The sequence below is a fragment of the Aphis gossypii genome, chromosome X, assembly GCF_020184175.1.
Source record: "Aphis gossypii isolate Hap1 chromosome X, ASM2018417v2, whole genome shotgun sequence".
NCBI classification, from domain to species: Eukaryota; Metazoa; Arthropoda; class Insecta; order Hemiptera; family Aphididae; genus Aphis; species Aphis gossypii.
In genome coordinates, this window is record NC_065533.1 from 16,010,341 (window position 1) to 16,035,230 (window position 24,890).

The window sequence follows — 24,890 nt, forward strand, 5'->3', positions numbered from 1 at the left end:
AATGTATTTTAATATATTTTTTTCTGTTGTTTTTTTATTGATTTTTTTTACGAGATCCTTTTAAAATATGAATATAGGTAAATATGATTTTTAACTGTTGACTTACTTCTAGTAGAAATTTGACGCTAACCGCAAACCCTGCCATATCGACTGGAAACTTCCTGCCTGCGATCCAGCCATCGTAAAACCCAGTTAACTGGCCATTCTTCACAATTGGTGTACTTAGGCCAGTCCTTGTGCATAATCCTACGGGCCACATGGATACTTTTTGCGTATTACGCATCTGTGTGCACATAATACATTGTCATGAATTATGAAGTAAAAAATGCATGTAGGTACTAAAGTTATAGTTTAACAAATAATACACGAATACATATAAATCAATTCATTATTTACTTTTGTAAGGGTCAATAAAAATTAGAAAAAAATAACTTAAACCCTATTTAAAAACTGAATAAGATATGAAAGCATTTTAGGAAAAATAACAAGTCAAACATTTGACTGGAAAATATATCTAAAGAAAAATCATTTGATAAATCGGATTACACCTCGCTCGATCAGTTCAGAGCGTAATTTTTAATAGTACTTATTGTAACTTGTAACATTCGATTATCATTAAACTTGAAAAACAATTTTGAGTGGAAATTGCTTTCAAAATTGTATATATTTCTAAAACGAATAATTTAGGACTAGAGGTTTTCTGTGTACATAAAGAAACTGCTGATATTCAGGTAGAAGTATAATATATATATATAAAAAAAAAACATTATGTATGCAAATAACTATTATCTAAAGGTATTACCTATAACTCAACTTAAATTCTAATAAAAGATTGACCATATATTTTTTTGATTGTAATTAGAATAACATACGAAGGTTGGTTGTTTCATTTTTAAAAAAAATATTAAAAACAATTAATTTATACATGCAGTTTACAAATTATTTTTATTTAAAAAAAATTATTTATAATCTATATACTCGTAGTTAAATAATGTATAACAAGTAAGTTTGATAACAAATAATATTATAACACAACAATGAGATTTTGACAAACATGCATGGGTCATTCAGAAGTACCACTAGACCTGGAACTGTTATTGATATTTTTTTTGACAATAACTAAAATTATTTAAAATAAAAATGTTTAAAACTTAAAAAAATATCAGCTAAGTTTAAGTATTTAATATTTGCATGACAAGTAGGTGAATATTCATTTTTTTTTTAATATTATGAATACTCAATAATATAATATTTATGTTCCAAGTAAATAAAATGAGTACTAAATAGAGGATTATTCTTAGATAAAAAGTTAATGTAATTCTTAGATTATAAGTTTGTGTTCTTACAGCTTAAAGGATGAAAGGTACATATTCATAACGATTCAGATTAAGGAGAATGCCATAGGTAAATTTTATTCAACAAAAAATATATATAAATTGAACAGTACAGTGTAGACTATAAAAGTATCCGCATTTATTGGTGAAAATAAGGGAAAGGGGAGTTAAAAGTTTAAAACCTCATTAAGCGATTATGAAGTACTTATATTTTTTCTATAACTTTAAAAATTCAACCTAAGAATTATTCTTTTAATAAGCGGTTTTAACATAAATGATAAGGATTGTAGTTTTTTTAAAAGAATATATGGTAAAAGGATAATGTGACCCAACCATGTTATTTCTTATTACAGATATGTTTGTCGGAAACTCTATTTACTTATAATAGATATAAAATATTTATTGAATGTAAATTGTGTTATTTATATATAAATAATAATTTTTGATTATATGTCGATAATTATAGCAGGGGAGAATGGGTCCCATGTTTATTTTAAGCAATATTATAGAGGACTAGAGTTTTACTAAAAAAACGGGTCTATTCGTTCCTGTGATAACCTTATTTCTTAAATAAAAACATCTCATGTATAAGAGTATTATATAATTTATATATACTCATAATAAAAATAGTTGTAACAATTAAGGAACTATTTTCTTTATCAGTTTTAAAACTCAATTAGCTTAATGATTTATTTATATTTGTAGTATAAATATATTATTATTAAAAAATAAATAAATAAAAATCATGTAAACACTATACAATTACCGTTGATGTACATGTAAACATGTTGAAATAGAATAAGTGAACTTAACGTTGAGTCATTAATTTGGTCAAAATAATATGTTAGGAACTAAACGATTATTGCTGTACTTTATAACTTTGAAATTGGTATATTTCTAACCAAATCATTTCATACTAAACAATAACCAACCGCCAAGTGACGAAAGTAAAGACGTAATAGTAGGTAACATTGGTTATAATAAATATCACTGTGATTAACCATACAAATGGACAATATGAAATAAATTAATAAATAAAATGTATATTAATAATAAATATTAACCTCATTGAACAATCTGACGTCATAAGTGTTATCATCGTCGGCGAAATACACTACACCTTCGACGGCATTCTGTCGGATCCATTTTAGACCTCGATTTCGATTGGCCACACCTTTGGGCTTGGCACCACGGATTTTTTTAAATCTTTCCGGCATTGGTGCTGAAAAATGTTTAACGCATTGTAATAATAGTTTAGCCGGGAGGAAGGGATTTCCCCCTACTGAAAATTAACTTCCCTCAATCATTAATAGGTATTACATTATGTAATTATATAAAAATTATAAAAACATATTATTTTAATTATCACGAGGCCGTGTATGTTCACAGACTCTTTTTGTTGAAGAAATTGGATACGTAAACCATATTCTAAGCTCATATACCGTATATGTATTTGTAAGAAGAAAAAAAATCAATGTTTCGAAAAGCGTTATTTTACACAAGTTATATTCCCCTTTGTAACCCTCAAACTCGTCCACGCGGTATATATAACTTTATCAGCTTATATACATTGAGTAGTACTTCGCTCCGTTCGTCCCCAGTGACCTTAACAATACACCCAGATAGAGCCAAACCGCGATCGATGGATTTACCACCCTACGTGGTCATATAATGTATTTATATATACCTATATGGATATATATATATGATTGTGATTTTCGTGAAATTTATATCACGTTGCACGTAAGAACAATAAAATGTATAGCGAACCGTGTCATAAAGCGTATTTAATAAAAGCCAATTAATGCAACACTGATGAGAATAAAGGAGCCAAATCTTTTTACATATTTATAAGTAAAATAAAGATGAAAAAATTCAGTGAATTTATTATATTTTTATTTATCTTTAGTATTTATTAAAACAAAATGTCAAAATAACATTGATTTTTCTAAGATTGGGATTTTTTTTTTAAAACTTTTTTTTTCAAAAACTCTTAAATAGAGCTTTTTCATTTAAATATTTAAATTGTTTAAAATTTAAATTATATATGCTTCAATTAGGTAGGGGAGTGAGGCTTCAAACTTCTTCTTTTCAAATATTTCCTAACTTAACTTCATCAGTATAGTAAACTATATATTAATAAGTGTTAAGTGATATTTACAGCCCTTTTCTCAGATACACGCTTATGATTTAGATACATTTATAAGTTATAACTAACTCATTGCACGAATTGGGTTTGTGTAAAAATAATAAAATATGAAAAGCAACAAAATAATATTAATGGGAATTAATTATAAGTCGTGCAACAATGCATAAGCGTATACTGTATAAATCAAGTTGCAGAAAAACGAAGAACTTTTTGTAACATATCCAACTAATTAAAAAGTTCGATACTAAAATAGAAATTACTACATTTACATACACATTTTAACTAAGTATAGATTAGGCCAAGTCTTTTTGTTTATCGAGTCATAAAAAACAATATGATATTTTATAGACAAAATCGTTGATTCCTTCCGTTATAAATTATCGATTACAATAATTATAAGTAATTATCTGATCGTCCACTTTTTTGCCAGAATGTATTTTACATAATCTATTTAAGTGTTATTATCGATATTATAATCGTCAAATATGATAAGACTATGTATAAAGGTAAAAATAAATACTAAAGGTCTATAGGATTCTAAGACTGAGATGATACATTTTATATTCATTATTCACGATTACAAAAAAAAAAAATGAATTTTTTTAAATATTTTCCTAAAAACAGTTCATGTATAGAAATTAGTTGTCGAATACTCGGACACGCACAAGTGCGTACACACACATATATAAACATACAATATACATAGATTTGGGTTTCATCGTATCAGCTGTTTACTTATTACGATATTCTAACGCGTTCAAAAAATATTTACTCTGCGAGCGGAGATATACAGGTAAATGTTTATTTTCAACCTTTTTTTATGATAATACGTAAACTTTTTTCCCTTAAAGTTTATACAATATATTCAATAGAGAAATTATAATATTATTCCAAAAACAAGGTGTATGGAGAGGTAAAAAAAAAAAAAGAAGGAACCTATATTTCATGAACGATGAATGTATGGAATAAGGAAACCATGATGAACGCTGTGTCAATAATGATAACTAAAACTTTTCATTTTTAGAAATTTTTTAAAAGTTTAATAATAATATAGTAAACTTGACATTATTATAATATGTATTTTGTACTTATACTACCATTACTACCTAGTTTTATTAAATAAAAAACAATCTGAGGTTTATACATATTGCAGTATAATTTATAGTTTATGCATATTAGCATATTATAATATATTATGTAGAGTCTACATTGTAGACATTACTTAATCATATTTAGCATAGCTATAGGTATTTATTAGAAAAGTGAGGCAAAAGCACGTTATATTATTAAAAAGACTACCCCATCTTATTTTAGAAATAGAATATTCCAGAAACTTAGCGTTTGTCGAGCTTAACTTCAAAGTAAAACGTCAAAAACTAATTGCATCACAACGAGATGTCACGTTTGCACAATTAAAAATTTTCAAAACCATGAAGTTATAATTACACATTTTTTTTGACAATATAGGATAATACATATGTAGCTCTGAAAATGTGGTATTTGTTTAATGAAATTTAATAAAAACCGTATTCTATATACAATAATTATTTTTAATCCAATACTAACGTTAGAGCTACTGTATGGAAGTTGAATCATTAAAAAAACCAACTAAAAACACTTATATTTAGGTAGCTTAAGTGTAAAATGTAAATTAAATTGTTTCTAAACTGCTTTTATACTTTGAGAGATTTTGTTAAAATGGATTTGACAATCACCATTAGTAGATCGTAAAAAAAAAAAAATGTAAATTAATATTTTTAAAACGTACGTTTTATTTTTCATAAATAGTCAACTCGACAATTTGTGATGTATGTTAAGAAGAACTGAAATATAAAAAATATCCATCGGCAGAAAAATACTTAAACATAAATGATGCTTAATTTTATTTTATTAGAATTATATTTTGGTTGAAAAAACAAATCATAGTTGGTATATGGATAATGAAAACAAGTTCCAGTGTTATATTTATAATTAATGCATTCATTTTCAATAGAATTATTATTATTATTTTTTGTGGTTTTATATGTATATTATTATTGTATTTATACAGTACACCCTCCAGTTGTCCATTAAATTTGAATCGTATGCATTGTATTTATGAATTTTTTTTTTTAATTTTGGAGGAAAATATTTTCAATTTGATTTATCTTTAACTGAATATTTATGTGACTGATTAATTATACTGGTGAACTGATAACAGATTTGTTTCGATATTTGATCACTACCTACGCAGCTTCATTACATGAAACATTATCAAGACAAACTGGGGATATGGTTTCATCGCTAAACATATTATTATACTCAACCACAACGTAGGTACCTACATTATGTATGATAAAGAAATATAACACATATGTATTTACGTACTTACGGTTGACCAATGTATTAAATTATAATTTATAAGTTACCTATAAGTTATAACTATGCCACCGATTACGTCGTTCCTGTTTATATTCGATAGGAGTAAGATAGTAGGAGTCGATAGTAACAATTTTATAAAGTTTTGCTAGAGAAAAAAAATATTATTAAAATAATTAAATTGATAATTGTTAAATTATCGATAGTATTGTTCATGAATGATTGATATTGCTAGTTAGTGGTGGTGATTATTAAATGGTTTTAAGCGTAGATATATAAAATAGGATACGATTTTGTGAATCATAAACCGGAAAATAATTACGTTATCCGTGCACAGTTTTATACATTAAAAACACAATGAATTATACGCGTTTTGGACAAATACTAAATTAAACGGATAGTGGATACCTCTAAAACTTAAAGGGTAAAGGTGACCTACAAATTATCATTAAATATATATATATATATATGTCAATCCAAAAATGTAATTTATATTGACAATATAACCAACACATTTAACGTCAGAAATTCTGTCGTACAAAGTGTTTATTGCAGTCGTATATAGGTTATAACGGTTTTAAGAAAATTGATGGGTTTTAACAAGTTTCGAAACTATATGCGAGTACGCGACTATATTGTTTTTTCTTGTAAATCCGTCATTGTCATACATCAAATTGTTACGATAAAAATACTCGACGACAAGTAGGTGTATAAAAAACAACGTGTGTATATTGTACTCCTATAGGTCGAGGTCACAGCATTTATTTTAGAAAATAATTTTGTGTTTATCCTATCAAATCCATTCGAAAGAAATAAGTATTTGTAAAAGTTGCTTTACAATAGGTGAGGTTAGGTTAGATACTTTTAGAAATTTAAATTAAATTTTCAATATTTATTGGTTATTTCGTTATTTCGTTATTATTATTTTATGTTTTTAAAATTCTCATTATTGTTAAATTAAAATATAATATGTTCACTATTGATTTACTAAAACGGCTCTGTTTTGTTATTAAACTTCAATTAAATTTGACTTCTAAAATAATAATATGAGTAATATGACGTAGGAATTTAACATAAACGTCAAAAATGTTTGGTGATGCGATGTTTTGAAAAATAATTTACGCAACAATAACATTATATCTAATTTATTTTTAGACAATAACGATATAATTCTTTATAACAATAATAATTATAATTGCATTTTTAAATGTATTATTATCTATTTTCTATTATTTATTAATATACATTTAAAGTTTGATTGTTTTCGTATGTATTTTTGAACTATTGTTAAATGTATGATGATTATAAATTAAGAGTTAAGACCAAATGTATAGTTAATCGATTACAAGTATGTTTAAAATGTTGACAGTATAATATTATGATTTAAAAATTAATTTTTAATTTGTGCGTATTATTTAAAATTGATTTATGTCAGGTAAATATCTAATACCTATGCATTTATTAAACAATTCGCTAATTCAGTGGTTACTATATACATTATATATACATATATATAGTATCAAAAATTGCAATGTAAGTAATTTTGGTAAATATTTATGTAACGTAAAACGGACTAGCTCGCACTTTATGATTTCGTAATATTGTTATTGTAATGGTGGTTGAATTTTATTGACCATATAATTATACATTATAATTTAACCCACCGGTTAATCTGATAAACGAAAATATTTGAGTTTTTTGCTTTAAAAAAACATTTGCATATATTATACAAACCATTGAATAAATATTAAAATTCAAATGAAATAAATAGATGATACCTACACAAAAATATTTCAAAAATTCAAATCAATTGTTTCGATGTACATACATAATATTATTATTATATAGTAAAGTTGTGATGCGTACCATAACGTTACATTAATTGATTTTACGAGTTGGTCGCTTCTGTTACGTTTCATTTATTATATTTATTGTAAATATATATTATTTTTATTATAATTATTTAACAACCGACGGTTTGTGTTAATCTGAATGACATAAAGATTGTATACACGTAGTTTTAATTTTGTCGGTTAGACATGAGCGTAGGCGTTTCCAGCTTAGATAATTGTAAAACTGCCGGCAATAAAATATTTCGTACAGATAAATATGACGGACGTGGGATACACGTACTTACACCGAACGAATGTTGTTCGTACTGCGCATATTTAAACAATAATTGTTTTCCCGCTTTGACAATTTCCAGTGTGCGATAGTAAGTAGGTAGCTTCTATACACATGTCTAAAGCTTATTCAATGGTATTACTCTAATAATTATTATTATCGTTACACGTGTTTGCTCGTTTGTTTTATATCACCACTAACGAGCGTAGAGATTGTTTACAAACTTACAATACTGTTTTTACGGGATATATACTTTAGGACAAGAGGAATCAGTTGTTCATTCATCGTTATTTATTATTTACTGTACAAATTGGTTTTTTTTTTTAATAAACTTTTTTTTTTATATTTATGACGTTATACTGTTATGTATCGATAGCCGAAACAAAATTATATACCTATCTAATGCAAACGCTAATATAAAATAAAACCTGTTGAACTAAGTATCTAAAATAATACTGTTTTGGTGCCGCCATTATAGCAGTGTAATATAAGATATAACATGGTGAATAAATACGTCTGGTACAAGGCGTAAGGTATGATAAAATATATAAATGATGATGTACAATTAATATTGTATGGAATCATTATTTTCAATAATAATAATGTATCCAGTTGAGTTTTTTTTTATTTTTTGTGCTGCTTAGAATATCAGTTATTATCGTGTGATGAATAAAAGTAAAAAAATTCCTATCATCGAAAAAACAAAAAAAAAAGATGGAGCAAGCAAAAATTTTCACACAAAACCATATTTTAACAAAATCGATCTCGTTTTTTTTTTTCATTATTGTAATTCAAAAAAGATGAACCAAAGAAACTAATTTTTCTCCAATTATTATAATTATATTTATATTAGCTATTTCTAGACATTTCAAATGTTCAAATTGTTTAGTTTTTTTTTCAATAAATGTTTATAAAAATGCTTATGTTTGGTTAGAAAGCTTCAATAATTAAATTAAGATTCCTTATAAGTTTTACTACCTATTAAAATGGCGATTCAAAAGTATCGATAATACATACCTACATTTTTTTAAGCATTTGAATTTCAAATATTGACGAAATTAATCAAAATTATGAAAATTTGTAAATTATTTTAGTTTAATACTTATTTAATAAGTTTTAAATTAAAATTCTTTAATACTCAAAATTAATTAACACAAAATTTTTCATAAATTAGTCACATAGCAACTTAGAATTCTAAAAAAAAAATACGTGAGATTTATTTTTATAGGTATATTTCAAGTTAAAATGTCGACAAAATTGAATACTTAAATATTTTTTACATGAAATAACAATCTTAGTTATTTTAATATTAATTTCAAGTTATTTAAATTATACACAACGTTCTTTCGTACTTCTGTCTGTTTTGCAGACTTAAGAAGATATCTTCGGAGAATTGTTTTCTCTCGAGCACATGTTAAATACCTATAATATGTTCGTCTCAGTCTTGCAACCGTAAAACATTTCATATTTGAGTTCTTTAGAACAAATTTTATGCAGCTGATATAAATATTAGAGTATAAGACACTATAAGGGACCTATGATGAAATTTAAAGGTAAGAATATTATCTTTATTTTCTTTAAAAACATTGACTTTAAGTATAATACATCTTTTCATTAAATTTAAACTTTAGTAAATTTTTTTAATATTAAAGTTAACAACTCAAAATTAATATTCTAATCAACGCAAATTTTCTTTGTTGTATGTTTTCAAAACGAAGACAATACACACATGGGTTAGGTTTTTTCTAAAGCGATTATAGCATCAACTACAACAGACCGGGATTATAAGGGATTATAATAGGCAGGCTTGTAATGTCTAGGCGTCATATGTTACACTGTCTGATACTACAAGAAGAACGTATACCTTGAAAGTAATATTAAATAATATAATGAATGATTATTATTATACTATATAAATGTGATTTAATATTTTAGCGAAAATAAATGTATTATATTGCTATAATAACAATTTAAATATATAATAAAAATATGTCCACAGAGATACAGACTGATTGACCTTTGGCTGTATTAGCTCAGAATCGTTTTTCGTACATAATTATAATGATTTATCTGTGAATTCAAATTTAACACACCCGTAATGGATGTATGTAATTATCAATTGACCTGTTCAATGACTAGGTAAACTAGACACTTACTACACAGTAGTGACTCCCATTTTTTATGTTTGTAATCTATGTCAAATTTTACAATTTAAATAATTTAAAAATCAAATGATTTTAACTAATTTTTAAGACTACATTTGATAAAATTTTTATTTTTAAACATTAAAATATTAATAGTAAATATTAATAAGCTTTTTCATATAAAAATAATTATATATTGTAATTATATTGAATCTTATTGTTTAATGTAAGCTTTTATTTTTTAAAATTAAATGCATTAAAATTATTTCGATTAAGTTGTATTTATCAACAAGGAAACACATTTTATCGAGAGCATTTGTTTTTCAACATTTTTAGATCATTATTTATAGTTTATGGGTCATAAAATTCAGAGCTCTAATTATTATTTACATGCTATAAAGTACCTATAACTTATAATTATTATTATGGGTTTATTAATCTGGATAGTCAGAACTCTGATTTTATGTTTTTACAATTGGTTAAATGTATTTGAATAGGTATAGCATTAAAAAGTTTTGTCGAGTATTTCTAAAATAAATATTTTGTTACTCACTTACTGTGAATGCGTAGTGCTTAATAATACTAATAGCTGTATCTGGGTAATGCAAACACGGAAGTATACTTAGCTACAATGTTAATATTATTATTACTTTTATTATTTAATAACACATTATTTTTAATATGTTGTTATGCTTTTTAAATGTATAAGTAACGTGAATTCTTGTGCTCACTTCAAGAGGTTGGTACCTACTCCTTACTCGGCTTCAAATGTTATGCTAAGTCTCTATTGAAGAAATAACGCGCAAACACGGTATGATAAAAATCAGCATCATTGCTATCAAGGACAAAGAACATTGTGTAAATGCTTTTGTTCGTTTAAAGAGCGTTAAACGTAATCTGCGGGATAAACCGTCATGATATACAGGGTGTACCCGCCGGTATAATACTTTATGATTAGATATATCTTGCACCATGGCACTTTCCAATCATATTATTATTACCTGCATGCTCATTTGTTCATATTTTCGAGCTGGGATCAATATTAGTGTTTGCCGTCTACGTTTCTCGGGAAATCGTGAACTCGGGGACCACTAAATGGCATACTCAATGCATTTGAAAGCGCAGACGTTGTACACTCATAATATGCGTTTTTTCTATTGACTCACGTTTTCGCAATAAGTTACATCAACTACCTACTTTACAAATAATCTATTAAAGAATACAGTAACCTCTTCAACAGTTTAATGTTATATTATATAGTCTGTCTACATATTTTGAATGACCATATTTTACTATAGGTAATCGACTTCTTGAATTAGTACGTACATTTAAAATGTATAAATGATTTATATACATTATTTGTACATATATAACAAATACACGATAAATGATACACGTGTAATATAAAGGGTTAGATTAAATCAAAGATTATTTTGGAATTTGATTGTTTTTATCAATTATTTATTTATTTAATGTATTGTAATTTATGTCGATGAATTAGCTAATTTAATACTTTTAATTTAAATATGATCAATCAGAATATTTAAATCGGGAATGCAATAAGTGATTAATATTTTAAGATATAAATTAAAAAGAGATTTTCTGGGTTTATGCGAGAGAAAGTACCTTTATAATTCTTAATAATCTTTTGATAACAAAATATAATAAAAATTATTATATAAATTATTCCAATTTGGATACTCGAAAATACGTAACTATAATAATTTATTAATCACTTTTTCAAAATTAATTTTGAGATGTAAATAAATTATAAAATATCTAATCCTTGCTACATGTACTCGTATACAAAATTATGGAGGTAGATGTAAGTCATTAGGAATGTAGTATGAGTGCTTATGAAATTATATAATAATTATTATTCCAATCGTATTTATTAATTATACTGATTAATAAGTATAGAATCATTAAAATTAAAAATGTCCATTGATGTTTTAATCTCTCTGCTACAAACAGCTGGACTCCCCCGTTTTGAGAGAATAAAAGAATTACAACTTACTGTTTTATAGTATAACAAATAAGTAATATAAATGCACATTTTCATTTTATTTGTAATATTTTTTTAAACGATTTAATTTTTAATTTTTCTTACATTAAAATGAAACCTTTTGAGTGTATTATTCACAATCATAAATTATTACATAGCTATAAAAGAAGTAAATGCATTTTTCGTTCACCTGCATTAAACTAAAATGAAGTTAATTATTCGCATTAAATTTGATAAATATACACATGTACATTATGCGTATACTACAAAGATGGGGTATCCACAGTGTTATTAGATAAGTTGCTTTTAAAACTTAAAAAAGTTTTGTTTTTTCGTTGAAAAGAAAGAAGTAGATACTTAGTAAAATTGTTTCTTTGTTACTCATGCACAAAAAAAAAAACCTTTCTTTGTTTTTAAATCGGTCTGAAATATTGCTTTTTATGTTTTAAAAATAAAATTTAGTAGAACGCATGAATAAATAAACTAGAGCGAATTATATTTCTATAATTCTATTTGATGCATAATTTAATTTTTTAGTTATATTTAAATAATAAATAATTATAGGAACTCCTGGGTTGCAGTGACCATATTTTATGAAATCGGTACCGACCGTTACTTTAATAACATAAAATGTAGTGCAGCGATTAACCAAATATGCTTATTGTACCGTTTAAATTGTTCCATTGATTAAAATTCTTATTTTGGACACTTTTAAGTATAATACATTAATTATATAAGCTTACGAACCGCGTTTTCGATCAATCGAGGAGTGCTCGCCGCGGTGATTCATAGCTACTCTTTTTGTTTTTAAGACGAGAACCTATCTGCAGTTCGTTCTGCGAATCGTTAATCGAAATAATCGTTTTGAAATCGTCCGCGGCGTATCGAAATTCCGTACGTGATATATAGGTATAATCACTCAATCGTCGTCACTCAGACCTCTCACCCAAAAACAATCGTAATAATATTAAGAAAATATCAATATTATTATTGTCGCGGTCGCTGGTGGCGCTTACCGATCAAATGGTTGTATCTGACGCCGAACGACTGCAGCAGGACGGCGAGTTGCGGCGATTTGGCGTTGGAGTCCTCGACGACCAGCCAGTGTATGTCCCTGACCAGCATGAGCGTCTGAGCCAGCCTGGTGAGGTCGGCCACCTGTTCGGGCCGCCTGTACGTGGGCGTGATGACGTACACGGTGTTCGGTTCGGCCGCACCGGAACCGGAACCGCCGCCGCCGAAGCCGAAGCCAAAGCCGTTACCGCCGACGCCGCTGCAGCTGGCGCTGTACACCACGTACCTGGCGATCTGCCGGGTGATGCCCATCAGCAGGTCCCGCGAGACGCCCGCGCCCTCGTCCACCACCACCTTGGACATGGCCATGGACACGAGGTTCTCGGCCAACGTGTCGGGCCGGGCGGCCGGCTGGCCCTGTTGCGGGGACCAGGCGCCGGAAGTCTGGTACTGCAACAGCACCACGAACACGGTGCCCATCGCGAACATCCACAGGATGCGCATCTGTATGGATACGGGCAGCATGGCGGCCGACGGGTGCCATCAATTCGTCAGCCGTCGGGTCAGCGTTCTGAAAACACGTCATTCGTCATAATATTAACGAGTCGTCGTGATAACGATATTTTATATTAGGGGTGATGACTTTGATACGATTTTTTTTGAAAAAAAAAAATAATTATAGAGGTACAGACAAAATCAATTTATTATAAATTCTAATTTATATAAGTGAAAATAGAGCTTAAATCTTTGCTGGTCAAATTATTTCACTATGTTAGATGTACACTTTGTGCATCATGAGTATACATATTATATGTATTATTACACGAAAATATTTAAGTAATAAATTGAAATAAAAGCAGAGTCTCGGGGGGGGGGGGGGAGAAACCCCCCCAGAAACACGCCCTTGTCGTAGGTAGGTTAATATACTGTCCTTGGGCGGTGTTTTGTTTTTGGCGGTACATTTTCCTCTCGTCGAGCGGGGAAGGCGGTTTATCCCGCTGTAAGACGTATAAACGCATAACGATTTGCAATATTAATAAACGGCCTCTTTTATAGAATTGTTGTTTTATATTTAAAAATGCAAAACATTTTAAACTTGAAAGCCCGAGCCATGAAAATTAGACACGAGATTCCTTTAAATTTATTTACTATTTTAACTATATATATTTTTTTTAAACCATTTTTTTATTAAACAATTTTTGAGATTGTTTATTTTACTCAAGAATTGTTTTGTAGCGATACAAACTTTTTTCATTAAAATAAATTTTTTTTTTTACTGTAAATGAATTAGCGGATAATAATTTGATATACCTAATACTATTGTTTAAGTTGTTTCTCATGTATCAAAATGTTTATGTTAAGGATAATAGTCATTAAAAAAGTTTTTTATAAATAAATAAAAATAGATGTAATATTGGGTTTAATATTTATAATATTTGAACTATTTCTATAAATGATTAATGTTTATTGATTAATATTAATCAATAACATATTTAAAATCATCATAAACTCATTCAAATCAACTAACGTTAACCTATTAACCTCAGCATACAAAGTTAAATATCTTAAAACCTACTAGTTCAAACTATAATTTTGTTAAATCAAAATTTTCAGAAAAATTATCCACTAAACAATTTACAGTAGGTATAAAATTACTAAAGGGAAGTTGTAGTTTAAATAACATAAATTTATAGACACTCTTTAGTAGTACAAAAAAATCTCAAAATGTCTAATATTTAGTCTTTAAGTGTATTTAAAAATTTCAAAAATTGTATTTTAATTATTGAAAAAAAAGGAAATAAATATGTTGGTTGATTTGTCTTGTACATTAGGTGATTATTTTATCAAACTACACTTATAATATTTTAAAATCTATTAATTTATTTGAAAATATTCAGTATACATCTTATTTTTTTTCATATTTAATGATTTTAGTTATTTTATAACTTTTAATTACCAATAAATTATTATACTTAATATCAAAATCACTAAAATGTTGTAAACAAGAAAGCATAATATTTAATAACTCTGCAGTTAATGAATTTTCTATTTACGCAGTGCAGTGCTTTTTATAATTTTTAGAAATCATGATGAAGGCAATTTAAAATTTACTGAAGGCAATAATAAATTACATTTTTATTAGAGTGGTTTTTTCGGTATATACCTATACTTGTGTGTTTAAAAAGATTAAATTCGTTGTATGGATTCATTTAAAATCGATTTTATGAGTATATGTCACGCTTTAAAAACCATTTTTTTGACCTTTATTGAGCTAAGTATTTTAACTGTCAACTTTTGTTTCACTATTTTTGCTTTATTTTAACCATAAATTATTTTGATTTACAAACAGCTGCATACCAATGTAAAAAAGTACTCGAATAACAGACTACATTAATAATAATATAATCTGAGACTCTCGTTTGTGTTATTAAAATAAAAAGACACTAAATGTTTTTGAATACTTGTGGATTGAAGAAGCAACCTAAAAAACTCTCTTAATGATGTTCTGTCTTGTAATTAATACAAAACATCATGTGTAGAACTCAATGAAGTAAACAAAAATTATTTATTAAAAAGATAGTTCTACTGTTTAAAAGCTCTTCACTATAAAAGAACTCGTAAGAGAATACAATACACACGAATTGCTGTAAAAATCAGTACTTTTCTTACATTTAAATTTTAGAATAATTGTAACGAAATAGTATAATATATTCCTTGGAGTATAATTTTAAATTCTGATAGGACTGATAACATTTTAATTTTTATCAACAATTTATTCGAATTTTTAATAAGTATACATGTATTATTGACTATTGTTATGCATTTCAACATTTTTATGTTATTATTGTAGTAAATAATAATACATTTCATTAAAACTGGTATTGAAGCAAAATTAAGTTATGAATATGCCAGCTAACATGATATAGGTACTTAGATATAATTTATATGTATTCAATAATGAAACACATACATTAGATATATTTTTGTATACGAACGACCTCCATTTATTATTAAATTAAGTCTAAATTTATGATCATGCTACTAGCATTAACATATAAATAGAGGTGCTTACCCCTAGCCTATAGAATGGGATTTAGTTTAGACTTTTTCTAACATCCCACATTCCTATTTACACACTTGTAGAACTTATAAATCGCGGACTTCATCACATTTGCTACATCGCTGTTTGTATAAGCCCATTCCCAGTATAAGAAACTAACTCTAGTAGCAACTTACTTATTCTGTCTTTAAATTTTTATTGTACTTTTCTATTTTAAAAATAAAATTTAAAATATATTGTATTTAATTTAATAACAAATTTTATCGATTGTCGTTATTTTTGTTCGGACAGCCAATACGTACTAAATCGTTAAATACTCGTATTCATATAAACGCAGTGCTCTGCTAACGTAAGTACTATAAATTTAATATTTTTAGTATTATTTGTACCACTAATGAGATCACCAAAAATTCTACATCACAATAGGTAATTCGATTTTCAGGATTTAAAAAACATGATCAAATGTATTATTAATTGTGAATTTTTCTTTGCTTTAAATATGAGTTTCTTTCAGTGTTTGTAATTTATTTCATTATTTAAGACAGAACTATTGATTTCACGTTGAGTTTTATGCCTGTATAGATAATATTGTATACGATATTAAGATATAAAAAAACCTAGTAAATTTTCAATAGCTATTTTTAATTATTTTATAATTGTTTTTAACTTTATAAAATAAAAAATATTTAATATATTTTAAAATAGTATATTATGAGATTCAATAATATTTCAATATAATTTTTTTGTACCTTTTACATACATTTACGAAAGTTAAAAACGTTTAAAAATACAACAATAAAATGCATTTTTGCCAAATTGACTGTTTGCCAAAAATTACGTTCGTCAAAATGCTTTTCCGTCAAAAAGATCATATTATACTAATAAACTATTCATTATCAATGCCGAATATACCAATTATATACAGCACTTTCTCATACTAATTAAGTCTATACCAATTCTTAATATAAAAAAACTATTTTATTAATACTGGTATTAACATTTGAAAAAAATGGCCAATTATTTCATATTCATAATCTACTCAATGTCAAAACAAGTTAACATTTAAGTAAATATACCTAGTTTCAAAACTAAACATCCATACTAGGTTAAATTTATTTTCATTATTGATTTATAAGAACTACGACTTATAACTAGTAGTATGTGAATTTGCATAAATGATACACTATCATTATTTTTTTTAAATGGAATAATATTATGTTTATTATTATAATTATTATATATATACCAAAACATATTACAATGAGTTATGCTTGTTAAAATTGTTATTTATCACATCATTGTATATTATCAATGTAGTTTTATATTTATCTATAATTTGGTTACTTATCATCATCAACTTGTTTAGTTAATTTCTGATTATTTATTTATTTGAATGAACGAGTCTGCTTTTATTTTTATCTTTCTATTTGAAAATACAATATTTATGTAATTTGTAAAATAACTGAATTTTGAATATTATGTACTGTATAAAGTATACATGTATACTTTGATATATTATGTAATACACTAATATAATAAAAATACAAAAATTAAAGAAACCTACATTTTAATATTTAATACAAGGTAGAAAATAATAAAATACATAAATTATATAAATTACCATATTTTTACATCATCCTGTACAGAGCATAATGTAATATATAAATGTATATATTCCACGGAAGTCTATATTTTATTGTACTCAAAGGTATTTGTCAATTGTCGATTTTTATTTTTTTTTCAAGCTTATAATTTTTTAAGTAGCAGGGTGCCACTTCAATATTATAGATACCTACTCTACCATTAAATAATATCTACGAATTTTGTGTAGTCAACAATAAAAAGTAAATGCTTCCAAACACCTTTTAGTTTGATTTAATATCGAGTACTTACTTGTTGATTTTTATGTGAATGAATGTGCAAAAAAAAAGGTATCAAATTTCATGAACGGAAATTTCCATCGTGTTATTTGCAGCTGTCACATAAGGCATCGGAAATACAGTCGTCAACAAAAATGTAACAACGGATTTAAAACAGTAGATATCGAAGGTATAAAAGTATTAATGGTATTTATATGTCCTTGGAATTTTGTTTCATTATATTTGACTATATATGCAGTTTTTCAATTCATATATTATCACATTAATGCGTTGTTGCATCCGCGTTGACCTCAATTTTAATTATTTGCACGAGTCAAATTAAATATATTTATTTATTATTAACGTCTTGGAGTTTAAAATTAACTTACTAAAAAATTAATAAAATTAAAATTCAAGTTTAAGTTAAATTGAAAAAATTAATAATTTATATTACCTATATCAATATATTTGATTAAATTTAACACTATTATTATCGAAATGTACCTATCTCATATTATATAATACATTCAGAATACGCGTGCACAATACGCGTGCACAATATGATGTCAATATATTTGCCAAAATTTTAAATTTATTAAAAGTAGACACGATATTAAATATTATAGTTACATCTTGATGTTAGTCTTACTTTATTTCAATGGAAATTGTGAACAACTATATCAATTGCACGTTTTCAGAAAAACCGTTAATATTTTATGTTTGATAAACGTCTTGGATAAAAAAACATTACCAGTTTGAAATATTATTTCATTGTCAATTTAAAGAATATACTGAAAATGCACTCTTGTTCTTGAAGTATGAAAGATTTAAAAATATGTAAGTATTATTTATGATCAGAATTCAAATAATGATCGTAATTTAATGTTATATTGGCTTTTATCCAGTGTTAGTATTGACATATTACCTATATTATGACGTAAATTGTTCACCTACCTTAAAATACGAATATATAGGTCTAAGACCTGAGTATTCAACAATAATTACACGCGATAAGGATAAAACATGAGTTGGAATTTTATTATTCGTATATACAATGCATTTATTTCACTATAAATATTTTAGAAAAATGAAAATTTAACTATTTAAAAATAAAAAAAGCTAGATGAAAATTATCTCAATATGTTTTTTATTTTATTTTTACTATTCTAACTTGATTTAAATGTATTATTTTTAATATATTTAAATGTAGACGCCAAAATTAAATGCCACACATTTAAAGTTTTAATTTTTACATAAGTTAAATTCTAATTTTATGTTATAATTAAATACGTTAGTATCAAACTCCATATTTTATGGTCGGTATAAATATAATAGTTCATTTAATAATTTAAATACTTTCGGTAGTTGAACTCACAAAAATAAAATTTGTCTTTGTAGCTCGTAAATTTTTTAGTTGGTAAGGAAATATTAATGATATCAGTTTTTAACAAGTTTTTGTGTAAGATGAGTTCTACAACTTACCTAAAATTATTTATTGTTTGTTTGAAATCATTGTCACACTTAAATTAAAAATAATGCATTTTCAACACTTAAGTTAAACGAAGATGAAATTCCAAAACAGGTGAATGTCTAGTGATGTTTTATACCATTTGACTTTTAAAAAATAAATCTGTGTCAATCAATCTCACTTTTTGTCTTATACCTATATATTTTATAGAATTTATAACTCAAAATATAAATAAGGTTAGTAAAATCTTTTTTTGAAGGAATCAAAATGTTAACAAAAAGAATCACAGTATTTGATATTTGAATACCTACAGAAAACTAATAAAAAAGTTACAAATCTCGAACAAAAATGAAAAAAAGAAATAAACTAAGTGCTACAAACGTGTTGTAATAACGTTTGTTTTATTTTAATTTTGTGACGCGAGAAGTCTGTCAAAAAATCTGTCAGGATAAATCTGTTGTTTTTTTGCGCCTAGCCTTTGTATAGAAGTTTGACTTTAATAATATAAACTAAGTATTCAGAAATACTTTTATCTTTTGAATATAAACCGTGATTTATATTTACTTTTCTTTCGTGAAAATCGAATAGAATTTAGATAAATCATAACTACAATAATTATCTTTTAATGAGAAGTATAACTAGTATAAGTTAGAATTTTGACAAAATGTAGGTAAACGTAAACATAATTTTAGTTATAATATTGTATATTGTGGGTAGGTAAATAAAAAAATATATTTACCATAAATCATATAACTTAATAGGTAATAATAATAGTCAAACAGCCTTTGGGTATAAATCCCTCCAATTTTTTTTTTTTTTTTATAGTTCTATTCATTACTGAAGTATTACAAAATAATTGTTGATGAATGATAAAATATTTTACAACTGCTTTGAAATTGGATAATGTAATGTTTTCTTTGGAAAAAACTCAAAAAATTAAAAGTAAATGGATTAGGTGATCATGTTATTAATCAATCGAAAACATCGTATTGAAAGTAATTAAATATTGAACGAATTGGCAGTAAAAAAAGATGACTAACTTTAATATTGTGAAATTAAAGTTTTTAAATTTAAGCGTTATTTTTAAATATATTATCTATAACAATTACACGAGTATAATTAAATTGATATGGGATATTACTCAGTATATTTAAGTGTTAAATTAGTTTTAATTTATTCAGTCAATGCTGATACTTAATTCCTGTTATAATTATAATCAAAAGTTAATACATTCATTACACAGTGACCTATGATGAGATACACCTAACACCTACTATACAAACTTACACGTTTTTCATATTTATCATCACGTATTTACACAGGGAAAATAGTTCATTTATTAACTTTCGGAATGGTTTATGGTAACTAATTAGACCTAGTTGTTATAAAATACTTAATATTAATATCTAGCATTTTATTTCCTACTCAATAGCGCGGTACAGTTGTATAGCAAAGCGATTTCGTGAAGTTTATTTTTTGTTTTTATATATTTTTAACTATAACTGAAAAACATTATTTTTGTTTCGAAATGTTACTCTAAGTTGGGCAATAATAAAATATCATTCTAAAATTGTTATCTTTGTGTTGAACGATTAAAAATTCGTATTTTTAAACTAAAGTAACTACATTATTGACTTAGCTGATATTATTATATTTGAAATATATTCAAACAGTAAAATGATAAAAGTTTATAGTTGACGAAGAATAAAGACATTTTATTTGTACAGACATTTTAAATAGAAAATTTAATGTTTTGTGTTTAGATAACATTATTCGATTTTTATAATAATTTGATTAATGATTAGGTAAGTATTAATAGTTATAATAGTTATTTATGATAAACTAATATTCAAATAAATATTATTATTAATTTATATTTTTAATGACAGATATAAAATATTTTTTTTTAAATTAGTTGGATTTAATTGTACGGATATACAGAATTATAATTTAAGTATTTAATTATTTAATCATACATCAATATAAATTTATTTATTTACTAATGACCAATTTTCTCTCATCATAGATATTTTATGAACATAACTCTAGGCTAAAAAAATATAATTATTTTGTACATTTAATTATTTTCATTAAGCTAACTAATAGATAAAGTCATAAAGCGTATTGGCACTGCAAGTCTATAACTACACTACATTTATAGAGGATAATAATTGTTTTGATAATGTAAATACTAGTTTTTTTTAAGTGTCGAGTTATTTGGAAATATTTTTTTTTATAAATTAAATACATAACAAAACGATGTTTTTGAAAATGTTATATTTATATTTTTCATTGTTATCATTTTTTAAGTTTTTAGTTTTTTTAGTAATACAAGTAGATTTTGATTTTGATTTTTTATTTTAAAACAGTAATTGAGAATTTAAATCTAAAAAATCAAATTTTTGAACAAGTAGTTAGTTATGTTTAAATGAGCGGAATAATGTCTCAAATGTAGGAGGGATACCCCTCGAGGAGAGCTACTTCACTGCAAGACCAATACAAGAAGTAACATGATAAAACAATTTTTTCATTTAGGTAATATTTTAATAAATGTTCACTAAACATAAGAGAATAATAAAATATAATACAATCGGATTAAGTGCATATTACTAGACGTTCTGACGAAATAGGTAGTTGTAGTTACAGTAAAAAAGTATCATAATATGTTTTCCAATACTTGAAAATCATAATGGAGTGTTATATGAGGCGATCGCCTAGGTTACCTACTGTTCACATTACCGTAGATATATAGATAAACAGGTAACGTGTACGTATGTTTAGGTAAGCATAGAAAATATTAAAATAGAATATATCAATTGGACGGCACCGTTAGTAATTCTGGAATTCATATACATCACAGTAGTATAGTAGAGCCACTATATAGACAGTGAAATCCAAAAATACGTATTAACGTCAAATCAATACACAGGCATTGTCTATATAATATACATATACGAATACCCATTTGAATTGTGTATTTATTTCAGTCTATAATACTACACCCTTCCACGTATTTTTTATATATTATATTTTGTTCGCGTTTAATGGAAATGATAAAATTACAAATAATTAACGTATTCCACCATCCTTGTAAATTATGTGGTTCAAAAAAAAAATATATTTATATTAATTATTATTCGAATCAATAGAGTTTCTTTTACGGTTAAATAAAATAAAATATGTAAATTTAGTTTATAACATTACGAGTTACAAGTCGTTCGGCCAACCAAATATTTTGTTTGTAAAAATGTTCAGTGTGACTTAAAAATATTAACACTCCTTGTATTAGAAGGTAAAACAAAAAAACATCACGAAATAACTTATTTTGCATTTCAATTTATAACATTTTTTCATTGCTGGCATAGGTAATAGGATAGTCTAACAACCCTCCTTCCTTACCACACATTTTCGAAATCCATATCTATAAACTATGATATTTTTAGTTAAGTAATTAGCACTTATTTTATACAATTTAATTAATTATCCTGCAATATTATCATTGGAAATGTATTATATTAAATTAATAATTATTAGAGTTTTATAATAATATTTATTTAAATTTGTATATGTTTAAAATAATATATTATACTTTATTGTTTAATATGCTTGTGTAATAACTACAAAGTACATATTACACATCATTTATGTTGTGTATTATAGAACACTGTGAATAATATAAATCTTATCTTCCAAATCGAAATCAAAGGATTTTAGTATGACACGTTATTAATTACTTAATTCAAAGGAAATTATTTTAGGTTGTTATTTGCAGAGAGATGCTCTCTTAAAATCCCATTTCTCTTGCAATTTGACGTACCTACTATGAATATTAAAAGTTATTTATGAGCAGACAATTTATACGCATATTTATATTAATTAATTAATTAATATGATTAATCTTAAAATGCTTCATTTTTTTAAGGTACCTTTATATCTATATATTCCCTGGAGGAGGGTTTATGATTGCTCGATTAAGATTAATGTATTATGCTAATTTCACATGGGCAGACAAAATTATTTATAGTTAGTACAAAATAATGTTGTAATAAAATAGTTCTATTACGCTATTTTGGTATAATATATAGATATTCAATTTCGCATTTTACATTTCTGTTCGTGACATGTCATGACATGACATGAATGCATTCTATAAACATATTTTTTCAACAATGAATCCACCCTGTTGGATCTAATCTGTTTAATCGAAAACGATATTTTATACTCATACATACACATTAATACATACATTTAGATCGGTTTATGTCAAATTCAATTTAATCAAATAAATAAAATAAAACCCCTTAAATATTTATTTATGTACTAGTATATTTATTGCATAAACATACAGTCTATGTTTAAATAATATTTTAAACATTTTTGTTTATTTAAATAAATAATCTGTCTTAATCAACTATACGCTTTGTAAAGCATATAAACTTTTTTTTTTTTTTGTGAATTTGTGCATCTTTTTAGCAAACTGTTATTTTCGTGAAGTAAACGGATGTGTGGCGTTGATGGCATTCATGTCATATTTTTTTTTTCAGTATATTCAATTTTTTTTATCTAAGCAAACAATTCATATTTTCTAAGACTATACATTTTTGTATTTCATAAAATTATTTATTAGTAAGTAAAAACGATTATTTGGGGCTCGAAACTAGTTTTCTTTTACCAAGAAAAAAATTATACATACCTAGTATTAATGTAAATATTATGATTTTTTTAAGAATGTTTTAAATTATTTTGACTTCAAAGCATTTTGAATTCGATACGGATTGATATGGATACTGTATGATGTGTACTTACTTACTATGTATAATGTAAAAATAAAGAGTTCTATTTAATTCTTATTTGGATAGTCCTATTGAAGTTACTTGAAATCTATGTAAATTATGGTTCGCTTTGATACTCAATCGATACAAAATATACGAATTCAATTCCACGCATAGCTGGCTTTTATTGCTAATGCAATTTGCTACCCATTGCAAACGTCACACACACCGATGTAGACTGTTTTATCACATATCGCGTTGTAGGTATTAAACTCAATAATAATTAATAATTTATTAGTAGGAATTCATGACAAATTGAGTTCGATAATATTACACTGTATAGGTAGGTATACACAATGTTCGAATAAAGCAAAACATTGCCCTATAATAAATTATAGTGAAAAAATGTTAATCAACGTGCTCATAATTTATATCGTTTAATTATGCATTATTTAACTTGGGCCGCCATACCAACATTTGTTTTTTCTATCGCCCACATAATATAGGAACAAAGATATTCCGTATTTTCTCGATTATTACGACTTTCTGGTTCAGTTTAGGGCAAAGGCAACTATTATATATTTTATAAAAAAGAATATTTT

General features: G+C 25.8%; 1 protein-coding gene across 1 annotated transcript in view; it reads right to left on the reverse strand.

Moving 5' to 3' along the window:
• LOC114120318 (galactosylgalactosylxylosylprotein 3-beta-glucuronosyltransferase P-like) overlaps positions 1-24,890 on the reverse strand; it is a 49,078-nt gene that overhangs the window by 13,580 nt on the left and 10,608 nt on the right. Inside the window, exons 2-4 of the mRNA XM_050205668.1 lie at positions 13,131-13,699; positions 2,399-2,556; positions 107-283 (exon numbers count right to left, since the gene is read on the reverse strand). Coding sequence (XP_050061625.1) covers positions 107-283; positions 2,399-2,556; positions 13,131-13,653 — 858 coding nt within the window. The 5' untranslated portion in view covers positions 13,654-13,699. The remainder of the gene's footprint in view (positions 1-106; positions 284-2,398; positions 2,557-13,130; positions 13,700-24,890) is intronic.